At 40.9% G+C, this 13000-nt stretch overlaps 1 protein-coding gene across 4 annotated transcripts in view; it reads left to right on the top strand.

Annotated features, from left to right (window-relative positions):
• The window catches only part of palmdb (palmdelphin b), a 76965-nt gene that overhangs the window by 61640 nt on the left and 2325 nt on the right, over positions 1 to 13000 (top strand). For all 4 annotated transcript variants that reach the window (XM_055641488.1, XM_055641487.1, XM_055641489.1 and 1 more), the window contains exons 5-8: positions 376 to 490; positions 1341 to 1365; positions 1465 to 1584; positions 4253 to 5356. In XM_055641488.1, the coding sequence (XP_055497463.1) occupies positions 376 to 490; positions 1341 to 1365; positions 1465 to 1584; positions 4253 to 5356 (1364 nt within the window). The remainder of the gene's footprint in view (positions 1 to 375; positions 491 to 1340; positions 1366 to 1464; positions 1585 to 4252; positions 5357 to 13000) is intronic.

The raw sequence follows: 13000 nt of genomic DNA on the forward strand, positions 1-13000 counted from the left end.
AATATATAAGCTGGAAAAATGTTTATTTGTCCATGATATTGATTGCTGACGATATGTGCAAAAGATATCCTATTCATCAATTTGCCCAAATGCTGAGCTACATTTTAAAGATGAGAAATGTATTATGTATTATCCATTTTGCTGGCCAGTTAATACACTACAATTTGCAAAGGTTTCATATCTGGGAGCAGAGGTCACAGCATATTTATTTGCACTATAAAGGTGACCTTCCTATCTGGATATGCATTTGATGAGAGCAGGTACACTTAACTGCACATTGTTATTCGGCAAAGGTTACAACTTATCACCAAGGTTTTATGTGACATTGAACTCTGAATACAATTTCCAAATTCTAAAGTTATATGTTATTTACAGGCTTGAAGGGGAAATCAAATCTCTTGAAAACCAAGAAACCCAGATTTCATATAATGAACAACTGTTACTGAAAAAACTGAAAGCAACAGAAAGATCCACAGCAGATATAATTAAGGTATAATGTCCAATGTTGTTTATGATACTTGAATAGTTCTAATATGTTGGTAGGCACATGGTTATGTAGGGAATGGGAGAATATGGATTATGTGCAGGCAGATAAGAGTTTGTCTTGGCATCATGTTTGGCACTGACATCATAGGCCAAGGTCCAACAGCACTTGTTCTGTACTGTTCCACATTCTATGATATTTGTCAAAGAACAAGGAGATGGTTTCTCCTCTAGTCTTGGCTGACATGAGCACTAAAACATGCAATAGCATATCTCTAGATATATTACTGTTAATATAGAACCGGTGAAAGAACTGGGAAGTTACTCTGTGTGGCAAGTTTTGCAAGGAAGTACAGTACAATGATAGACAATAGACAATCCTATTTAAAAGTGTTTCTTTACAGCTACTCCAAGCAAATATGAAATGAGCAGTGATCAATACATTTTTAAGTTGAAACTAAGTAGAATCAAATCCTCTATTATTCATAATTTGTTTAAACCTACATAGAGCATCTGCACACTGAAATATTTGAGCTCACATTGTGGGAGGCATGAGTGTTTCCTGGTTCTGTCAATACGTATTAGGGGTTTGGGGTAATTTGATAAATATATCTATACAATAAACATTGTATATCATGCAAGAGACCACTATCTCATATCTCTGAGCACTTCAAATCTTCTCAACTTTTATTAACAAAGATGATGACAGATTTGTCTTCTATTATTTTTTTAATTGAATCTTTAACGTGCTCAATACAGTGCAGTAAAACTTGAATTTAACACAATATCACTAATTTTCCAGGAACACATTCTGTTTTCAGGGGCAATAAAAATTAATCTCAACTATCTTTTTACAGGCAGCTCACGCTGAGAGTGATCAAGGTAAGAACAACAATATTAATATTTGCCTCATAATTCTTTTCATCAATGACCTGTGTATTACTGCCCTTTATTGGTTTTTAATTCTGTCACTATTCATAGATCGGATGAAGTTTGTAAATTCAGAAATTTTAAACCCTGCCAACCAATATCAGTCTCAAAAACCACAGAGAACAATAAATCCAGATGATGAAAGACAAGACCCTGAGCAATCTAAAGCAGGTAGGCTTGCGTGGTAAGGTTACATTTCAATTTCTTCCCAAAGGACCACATTTTCTGGTCAATATGAAACTTAAGGACCTCTGCTGATCGCGATGAAACCTTTACGCTCATTAAGGAGCTGTTCTGTCAAGAATTACCTTGAATTAAACTCTGTGCCTTCTGGCAACGACATTGGGAAAAGCGAACAGGGTGGCCAGGTTAATGAATTCACACAGGGAGCAGATCAGAGAGCAAAAAGCAACTGTTTTGCCTGTAGCATTTTATAGAGCAAAATAAAAAAGTTGGACCTGTATAGTTTAGTTTAATTTAATTTAGTTTATTGTCACGTGTACAGTGGAAAGTTTTTGAGAATAATATAATGTGAAAGATTAAATCTTATAAGCTTTTCAAATAATATATATATATATTTTTTACTGTTTTGGGAGTATTATAATCTCTCTGGTCAAAGTGATTTTTTCAGGGCACAGATTGTGCATACGAAGTACAGGTGCATATCTGGTGCTGATTGAACATACATAGGCAGCAAAAAGAGCAACAATATTTTACTTCCCTGCCTGTTTCCCAGAACCCTTGACTCCCAAGTCGTCAAAAACATGCCAATGTCTGCGTTAAATGTGTTCAATGCCTCTACCTCTACAACTCCACAAAGTCATGACCTTCCTCATCTCCTCATCTCCTCATCTCTTACTCTGATCCTCCACCCCCCATTCTGGACTCTACCACAAGGGAAATCCCCCTCAGTACCTTATATATTCCTGCACGTTCTTCCAAATTCCAAAGATTATAGGCCCAATATGTTGAACCTTCTCATAGGACAATGCTTTTAACCTGGGGCTCCACCTAGTGAAATTTCTCTGAACTACCTCCAGTGTGAATGGATATTAGTCCCATTGTTATGCCAATACACGTTTCATTCAAATTTTTAAATATGTTCCACAACAACATAATCTGGTAAATTTAAAGAAAATGAACAAAACAGGGCCCAGTTGAGCTTACATGGAGTGGGGTAAATAGGACCCCCGTGAGTTTAAACGGAACTGGTCATGAGGTCATGAGGGATAGGATGAGAATTAGGCCATTCGGCCCATCAAGTCTACTCTGCCATTCAATCATGGTTGATCTATCTCTCCCTCCAAACCCCACTCTCCTGAGTTCTCCCTATAACCCTTGACACCTGTCCTAATCAAAAATCTATCTACCTCTGCCTTAAAAATATCAATTGACTTGGCCTCCGCAACTTTGTGTGGTAAAGAATTCTACAGATCCACCACTCTCTGACTAAATAAATTTCTCCTCACCTCCTTCCTAAAAGATTGCCCTTTAATTCTGGGGCTATGACCTTTAATCCTAAACTCTCCCACTAGTGGAAACATCCTCTCCACATCCACTCTATGCAAGCCTTTCACTTTTCGATACGAACATGAAGTATTCCTGTTCAAGGTTCCCATTGTGCATTTGTTCAGCCAACCAAACCATCTCTGTCGGTGTTGTTCCAAAGAGGATGGTCATTTCCCTGCCAATCCTAGAAGAGTATGTTAAGGCAGTAAAGGAGATGGGAAATGAGGAAAGCCAGTAAAAATAATCCAATAATAGAAAGAATACACACTTTTTTTGCAAAACAATGAGTGATCTTTTCAAATGATTAGTTATTCAATTTACAGCCCTTTCATCGTGCACTGAATGTTGTAACCCTTTATCCTTTATCTGTGCACTGTCGGCAGCTTGATTGTATTCATGTATAGTCTCTTCTTTGGATGGGTAGCACGCAACAAAAAGCTTTTCACTGTACCAAATTGTGCCAATAATGTGACAATAATAAATTAAACTAAACTAACCACAAAGAACATAGAACTCAGAGCAGTACAACACTTGAACAGGCACTTTGTCCCACACTGTCCTTGCCGAACATGATTCCAAATTATACTAATCTTATCTACCTGCACATACTCTATATCCCTCCACATATCCATGTGCCTATCTAAAAGCTTCTTAAATGCTACTATTGTATCATAGAAACATAGAAAATAGGTGCAGGAGTAGGCCATTCGGCCCTTCGAGCCTGCACCGCCATTCAATATGATCATGGCTGATCATCCAACTCAGTATCCTGTACCTGCATTTCTCTCCATACCCCCTGATCCCTTTAGCCACAAGGGCCACATCTAACTCCCTCTTAAATATAGCCAATGAACTGGCCTCAACTACCTTCTGTGGCAGAGAATTCCAGAGATTCATCACTCTCTGTTGTGAAAAATGTTTTCCTCATCTCGGTCTTAAAAGATTTCCCCCTTATCCTTAAACTGTGACCCCTTGTTCTGGACTTCCCCAACATCGGGAACAATCTTCCTGCATCTAGCCTGTCCAACCCCTTAAGAATTTTGTAAGTTTCTATAAGATCTCCCCTCAATCTTCTAAATTCTAGCGAGTACAAACCGAGTCTACCTGCCTCCACCACTCTTGGCTACGTGTACCATGCACCCACCCTCCTCAATTAAACCTGTGATGCATTCATAGAGTCATGCCGCATGAAAGGAAGCCCCATCGTCCCCAACTTGTCCATGCCAACCAACCACGATACACCATTCCAACGAAATGCATTAATCCATTCCCGGTTACGATGGTTAAGTAAGCAGATTATTTCTAACCTTTCTAATTGTTTTCTGGACAGCTTTGTTTGCAGTAGAAATCAATGTCCAAAGGGATATGAAGACAGGAGAAAGCACTGTTCTATCGACTGTACCAGTGACGGTCGATGAAATGAGAAACAGCGGTGTGAAAGTCTACGAGGATGGGACCAAATCAGTGTATGCTTTGTGTAGTGGCGATGGACTGGTTCAGAATGGCATCAATGCCATGACTCATGAGGAGGTGGAAGCATTGTTACAAAAGGCTGGAGAGAAACAAGATAGTGTTCCTGCGGCATGCCATTCCCCGGTTTACTCGAGTCCGTACAGCAGTCCCCACTACCCCAACATGATCATCAATGAGCGGGTGGAACCCGAGGCAAGGATTCAGGAGAACACGATTGAAGGTGGAAGAATTGAGATGCATAACCCAGTGAAGGCACAAATCTATAGAAGCAATGATACCGATGTGACCCAGGAAAAGATTTTGCCCTGTTATGCGCAGGCAATGTTAACTCCTGCCCCTTCCTTATCCAGCCCGATGCCCAATTTCTGGTCTCCTCGTTCCACCCAAACCCTGAGTCGACAAAGTTGTGAGTCGCCATTGAATGAAAATCAAGTGAATTCAATGCATCTTCCATACCACCAGCCGAGGGACAATCACCGCCAGGCTGTGTTTATGAACTCAGAACTCAATCATAACGGCAGGCACTCTTCTGCCTCTGAAGAAACAGACATCGGGTACAATATTTGCCATTCCTTGCCTTCTACCGTTAACACTGAGGAACCCGTTACTATGGTCTTCATGGGCTACCACAATGTCGATGATGAAAATGAAACCAGCAAAGTCCTGGGCTTTGAAGGAGCCATTCGAGCAGAACTGGTAATGATCAGCGATGATGAGGAGGAGGTGGCTCCAATTCAAGCAAATAGTCACACTGATCCTGTATTTCACCCAGCTACTCTTTCAACTGAGAATGAGACCCATAAAACCTCATATGCTGCCATAACGCTAACTGCGGGAAATAACTCTCTCCCAAGGAAATCTGTTTTGATCTCAGGTCAAGATAAAAATAATTCTCCCTTCAGAAATCATTCTGATGGCCATTTGGATAAAGATGGAATCCACAGTGATGCCACGGTGTCAGGTACAAGTGACAAACAAAAGTGTAACTGTTGTTCTGTCATGTGACAATTTCATGAATTACTTTTGAACTGGAAGCATAACCTTGACTTTCCCTGCTGCTACTAATGGATTACTAAACTTGTGCAGAATGTATGTCAAGCAATCTCCATGCAAAAATCACTGGTTAATATTCCTTCCATGTTATGCCACTCACACTCTAACCTATGCTGCAAGGCAAAAAAGATTTTTTAATCTAAATGTGCATGAAAAATGGTGTAGGCTTCAGCATAATCTGAGCCAAGTATTGTGTCCTCTTTGATCCTTCCACGCTTTACACTGAGTATATAAGAGTGTAAAGGCACAGACTACATTGTGTGTCATCAATTTTTCCATCATTTGAGAAATATCCTGCACTACAGCACTTTCCAGACCCTCTTAATCATTTGCTTTACTGATTCGCTCTTGAACTTGGCAACACAATCCACTTTCAAACAGCCATGTGTGTGTGCATGTGAGTGTGCGTGTGCACATGCACGTGTGTGTGCACTGTGAAATTCTTCTTTTTGCATAAGGTTCAGTAATGTATTGCCAGACCTAAGCATTATCCCCACTTTATAAAGTGTACAGAAATTGTCCACTGAGACCGCATGCAATGGCACCAAGTTGTGGCACCATTTACAAAGTCCATTCTGTGCTCTGGATCGTATGAGCTCTGTCCAATCTAGACGGGCCCAGCCTGCTGTAGGGCCTCCAGCTGTCGCCTTCCTTGGACGTCTGAATCATCCACCAAACCAGCGTCCCTCTACTCACCGTCCTCCATTGTGACCCGGGGACACCTCCTGCAGCCAGAACGCCAGATCCCGGATCACTCTCCTACCGGCCTTGTTCCTCACGTTCGATGTCGCCGGTTCTGTCTACCCCGGTCTCTCCGTGTGTCTGTGTGTGTATGTGTATTGTGGGTGGATGGGTGGGGTGTGTGTGTAAATGGTGTATCTATTGTGTGTTGCATGTTTATGTGGGGGGAGATGGTGTGCAGGTGCGCCTATATACACACATGGTTCCATGTGAAGTAATCTGGCCATTCACAATTCCTCTTCTAAATTTCAAGCTGTGCCCTAACTGGCAAAACAATTCATTGGATTTACACAGAGCCTGGCATTGCTTAGACTTCATACCACAGATAGAAGTGCTTGTATGTCTCATTCTCTATTTACGGTATCACTTGTGGTATTTATAGTATGATGGTCTCAGTTCCGAATCCCATATTGAGCTCAGAGGAGACACTGTGTAAATTCATGCGAATAAATTATACGGATGGGCCGCATAGTCCAGCTTGCATTCCCATAAATGCAGAAGATTAAGGAAGGTACTTGAAATGAGAGAAAGAGTTGACAGGATAGAGAGAAACTCTTCCACTGGTCGGAATTTCCCAGATATACCGACATAACTTTCAAAGTGGGGCATAACGTTAAAATAAGATAAGGGGGGGGGGGGGGGGATGGGTGCGCAGCGGTAAAGTTGATGCCTTACAGCGCTTGCAATGCCAAAGACCCAGGTTCGATCCCGACTAAGGGTGCTGTTTGTACGGATTTCGTATGTTCTCCCCGTGTACGCGTGGGTTTGGTTTCCTTCCACACTCCAAAGACGTACATGTTTGTAGGTTAATTGGCTTGGGTTTGTATACTTGGTGTAAATGTAAATTGTCCCAAGTGTGAGTAGGCTTGTGTTAGTGTGCGGGGATCGCTTGTCAGTGTGGACTCGGTGGGCCGAAGGGCCTGTTTCCGCGCTTTATCTCTAAAACTCAAAAGAAAACTAAATATATAAGTACATAAAAACAGGTGCAGGAGCAGCCTATATGGCATGTCTGCTTGCTCTGTCATTCAATATAATCGTGGCAGATCATCTACCTCATACTCCAGGTGAGACCACACCAGGAGTATTGCGTACAGTTTTGGTACGCAATACTCCTCAGATTTCTTAATCTGAGGAAAGACATTCTTGCCATGGAGGGAGTACTGAGAAGGTTCACCAGACTGATTCCAAGGATGTCAGGACTTTCATATGAAGAAAGAATGGATAGACTTGGCTTGTACTCGCTAGAATTTAGAAGATTGAGGGAGGATCTTATAGAAACTTACAAAATTCTTAAGAGGCTGGACAGGCTAGATGCAGGAAGATTGTTCCTGATATTGGGGAAGTCCAGAACAAGGGGTCACAGTTTAAGGATAAGGGAGAAATCTTTTAGGACCGAGATGAGAAAAACATTTTTCACACAGAATCTCTGGAATTCTCTGCCACAGAAGGTGGTTGAGTCCAGTTCATTGGCTATATTTAAGAGGGAGTTAGATGTGACGCTTGTGGCTAAAGGGATCAGAGGGTATAGAGAAGGCAGGTACAGGATACTGAGTTGGATGATCAGCCATGATCATATTGAATGGCGGTGCAGGCTCGAAGGACCGAATGGCCTACTCCTGCACCTTTTTTCTATACATAATTTTCCTTCCCATCCACATATCCCTTTATTCCTCTAATATCGAGAAATCTATCAAGATGTATTTTAAGTGTGATCAATATCTGATCTTCCCTTGTCTTCTGGGATACAGAATTCCATAGATTCAGCTCCCTCTGAAAGGTGAAATCTTTCCTCATTTCAGTCTTAAATTACCACCCACTGACTGGTAATTCTCACATCTACCCTGTGTCAAGCCCTCTTTAAGTATTTTGTTTGCCTCAATATGATCGCATCTCATTCTGTTAAACTCTACAGATTGAAGGGTAAGTCTACTCACTTTTGCCAAACACAACACATCTGCAAAGCTAGGAACCAGTTAGATGTGCTTTAGTTCTTCCATGTAGATCTTTCCTTAAGGAAAGGTGACCAAGTTACCCTGACTATCATTCAAGGTATTGAGTATAGAAGTTGGAACGTTAAGTTACAGTTGTATAAGACGTTGGTGAGGCTGTATTTAGAGCATTGTCGTCAGTTTTGGTTACCCTGCTGTACGAAAGATGCCATGAAGCTGAAACGAGTGCAGTGAAGATTTACCCAACGGTTGCCAGGACTCAAACCCTGAGCTATAGGGAGCGGTTAGACCGGATAAGAATTTATTCCTTGGAATGCAGGAGCCTGAGGGGTGATCCTGTGGAGGTGTATAAAATCATAAGAGGAATAGATAAGGTGAATGCACAGAGCCTTTTACCCAGAGTAGGGGAATCGAGAACCATAGAGTTAATGTGTGAGGAGAAAGATTCAAGGGGAAGCAGAGGGGCAAAGTTTTCATCATGGACTGATGGGTATCAATAATGAGCTGCCATGGGAGTAGTTGAGGCAGATACTAAAGCAGCACTTTAAAAACACTGGAACAGGTTCATGGATAGGAAAGGATTAGAAGGGCCAAACACAGGCAAACAGGACTATCTTAGATGGAGCATCTTGGTTTGCATGTACAAGCTTAGTCAAAAGGCCTGTTTCTGTTCTCCATTACTCCATGGGCTCTAAATTGTCCACCCTTTTATCCCTGAAGGTGGCAACACAGATAAATACAAAGAACTGCAGATGCTGGTTTATACCAAAGATAGATACAAAGTACGAGAGTAACTCAGCGGCCAGGCAACATCTCTGGGAAAAGAGGATAGGTTCTTCTGCCAGCCCCATAGCAGAAGCGTCCACTGCGCGGGGCTGGAAACTGGAAGTATCCCAAGCTAATTCTGCTACCACCTTCATCTATTGCAACCAGTGGTGGCTCCCACTGATTGTCACCGGAAGCCTGTGTCCTTTTCAGGACAGACGATGTCAACATTTGAAACATGGAAGATGGATACGAAAGAAGAAGATAAAGGGGTTATGGGGAGAGGCAGGAGAATGGGGTTAGGAGGGAGAGATAGATCAGTCATGATTGAATGGCAGAGTAAACTTGATGGGCCAAATGGCCTAATTCAGCTCCTATCACTTATGTTCTTACGATCTTATGAAGAGCTGGAGACAAGAAAAGACCAGGACCGGCAAAATTGGATGAAGAAAGCATCCAGGATACTTAATAACTGTGGCATATAATGTAAGGATAGGGAAGTCACAGGTCAAAATTCTAAAACATGGTTGTGCCAAAGCTGGTGTACTGTGCACAGTTGTAGCCATCGCACTGCAGGAAGTGAATGATTGCATTGTAGAGGGGAAGAGGCAATTCACCGGGTCGTTTGTTGCCTGGGAGGAGTGTTCAAATTCGAGGAGAAACCAGGCCGGGTTTGTTCTCCTTGAGTGAAGGAGGATGAGGGGTGATCTAAAAGCTTTATATAAAATAATGAAAGCCAATGATAAAGTAGATGAAGGGAAATATTTTCCCATTGCATATGTTCAGAGCTATATTTTGAACATAATAGCACTAACCTCAGTGCTTAGGTTTAGGGTAAGGGTAAAAGATTTATGCAGGATCTAAAGAAGACCATTTTCACCCTAAAGGTGGGTAGCTGGAATCTAGAATGCACTGCTTAATGAGGTGATGGAGGCAGATGCTCTTGCAACATTTAACAAGTATCTAGATACATGTTAGGATGGTAGGAGGGTGATCCGGGGTAATGTCTCCAGTGCCTTTAAGTCGGCTGCAGGAGGCGTCCCCAGGACACAGAGATGGCCGGACTAGGAGAGGAGAGTGACGTCGGTTCGCGGGAACTGCTCCAGTACACCGACCGGACATTGGACTTTGAATAACGGCACCATTAACGGCTGTGCCTGCATGTGTAAATGTGCAAAAAGAATTTCACTGTGCAGTTGGAAATGTGACAAGTCGAGCACCATTGACTATTGAAGTAAGCACTAGCATTGGCAACACATGGAAAGTTGCTCATCACGTGTTTGTAAATGGCATTGGTACAGTTGCTTGATGATTGTCATGGAATTGGTGGGCTGAGGGCTTGTTTCTGCATTGTGTGACTCAGTGGCTCAATGGCACCACGGGTGGTGGCAGCAAGTAGTTTTTTTTTGCATTGGATGTAAAAATCTGGAACTTCCTAGACCAAAAAGCTGTTAAAGCTGGATAAACTGAACATTTTAAAATTGGGCTTGACAGTGCCTTTTCGTCAAGGGTATAGATTCAACACAATATGCAGTACAGACCAACCATAATATTAATATTTTATGGGACATGGTCCAATGATTGAATATCTGACCCAATGATAACCTAATAATAAAATATTAATTCTATAATATCGAATACTTGTTTTCCTTATTCAACTTTTTACTTTAGAATTTATCACCCTTAAAATATTTCTGCAATAAATACTGTTTGATTTGAACCACAAATCCATATAACTATTCCCTTTTAGTTTTCTACTTTTGTACTTTTCAATTCTGCTATACAGCTGTAGACCTATATTTTGAACATAATAGCACTAACCTCAATGTCTTGTTATAATAACCTTCCATGTTTTTGCCTTTCTGTAAATAAATATTTATTCATTTAATTTCTTCCTATTCTTGTCTTACTTCCTGATGGTTATTTAATTGAAAACAAATGTTAATGTATTTCTGTAAAGATTGAGCTTATATTCAGTTATTTCTAAATTATCAATATGAAATATTTTGCACTATTAATATACCTCCATGAATCGAATACAACATAAGTAAATACAAAAGGTACTTTTGTGTTGCATAAGATAATTAATTGCTTCGAGAATATTTCTACTTTCTATTGCATTTGGGTCGCAAAGTTTAAATCATGTTAAATGTTTTTTTTTTATTACAGTTATTGTAAGATTTCACCTTTACCATGTTTGTGAATATCTTCGATGAAAAGAGTATTTCTTCCAAACAGCATCATATCTAACAAACCAATTGATTCCTGAACAATGCACCTCATCAATCGTCTAACTACACAATTTGCAACTCTCTAATTCCTACTCTCACATCTTGTGTGTGTTCATAGAAACATAGAAAATAGGTGCAGGAGGAGGCCATTTGGCCCTTCGAACCTGCACCGCCATTCATTGTGATCATGGCTGATCATCCACAATCTGTAACCCGTGCCTGCCTTCTCCCCATATCCCTTGATTCCAGTAGCCTCTGGCCTTGTCCAACCATCTACCTATCAAAACCCCCACTCGACTGTGTTCACCCCTGTCCTGCCCCTCCACTCTGCTAACTTTCTTTAATCCCACCTCTGCAATCAGTCTGAAGAAGGGTCCCAACCCAAAACATCACCTATCCATATTCTCCAGGGATGCTGCCAGACTCGCTGAGTTACTCCAACATTTTGTGTTCTTCAATTGATTATCATCGATGTTTTATTTCTATTTTCAATTTAACGGGATTTTCATCCATTAAATAACTTAATTCATTACAAAGCACAACAATTAATTATTGATAAATACAGTCTTGATCTAATATAGAGGTTGGAATTTGAACAAATGGAGGAGCAGATGTATTAGTCTTTACTTTAGACTTTAGACATACAGGTATTGGGCAATGTTAATGCCTTGGACTCAGTTACAAGCTCCAAATTGGTTCCTTCACCTGAAAGATCACTTAGCTGGCTGGTGTGGGCGCAGTCTCAAGATGAACAACCCCAGCGCTCAATGAATTAGTAAGGTTAGGGTTTTCAGGATGGCCTCATGGATTGAGAAGGCAGTGGAAGATCCAACTTTGCATAGACACGAGCTCTTGCGTCTGCTTGTATGTTAGAATAATTATTCCTCTAAGCTTATAGACTGGCCTGGAAAATTATATACCTTTCCTTTACACCCAATCCCCTTCACCACAACAATGGATGGAAAATGTACAGCAGGTAGACAAAAAAGAGCTGCAGCCTGGACTTTTCCTGGATTTGGCAGAGATCGAGAAAATAAAAGTCCATTAGTTTAGTTTAGTTTAGTTTAGTTTTGTTTAGAGATACAGTGTGGAAACAGGCCCTTCAGCCCACTGGGTCTACACCGACCAGAGATCACCCATACACTCGTTCTATGTTATTCCACAATGTTATCCCACAGGGAGAATGTACAAACTCTGTATAGACTGTACCCATAAATAGGATCGAACACCGGTCTCTGGCGCTGTCAGGCAGCAACTCTACCGTTGTGCCACTGTACCTCACCACTTTTACTGACCCTGTCCACTTTCATAATTCTGTCTTTTTATTATATTAAGTACTACCTAATCTTTCTAAAGAAAACACTATTATGCAAACTATTGGTGCAGGTTGTGGCATGCCTTTTGCAAAAAACAGGCAATATTCATTTTAAGCTTTCATTCAAAGTTTTAAGAAGCTTACACGTACAGCTTTAAATGCACAATTTTATCTTGCAGCACCTGCTTTGAAAGACCAGAATGTTCCTGCATATACATGGCAACGTTAATGATCTGCAATGTGTTTATATTTCTTTCCATTATTCGCGTGTAAAATTGGAGCTACGTTTCTCTGGAAAATAAGATTAGTCCCTATAATAAAAGGAAATTAATGGAAAGATATGTTCAGTTTTATAAACCCGGATTCAGGTACAATTTCTTCCCAGCAGTTATCAGGCAACTAAACCATCTTATCACCAACTAGAAAGTGGTCCTGTTACATCTACCTCATTGGAGGCCCTCGGATTATTGTTAATCGGACTTTACTGGACTTTATCTCACACTAAACGTTATTCACTGCGGACAGCTCGATTGTAATCATGTATTGTCTTT

Source organism: Leucoraja erinacea, chromosome 10 (genome assembly GCF_028641065.1).
Source record: "Leucoraja erinacea ecotype New England chromosome 10, Leri_hhj_1, whole genome shotgun sequence".
Lineage (NCBI taxonomy): Eukaryota > Metazoa > Chordata > Chondrichthyes > Rajiformes > Rajidae > Leucoraja > Leucoraja erinaceus.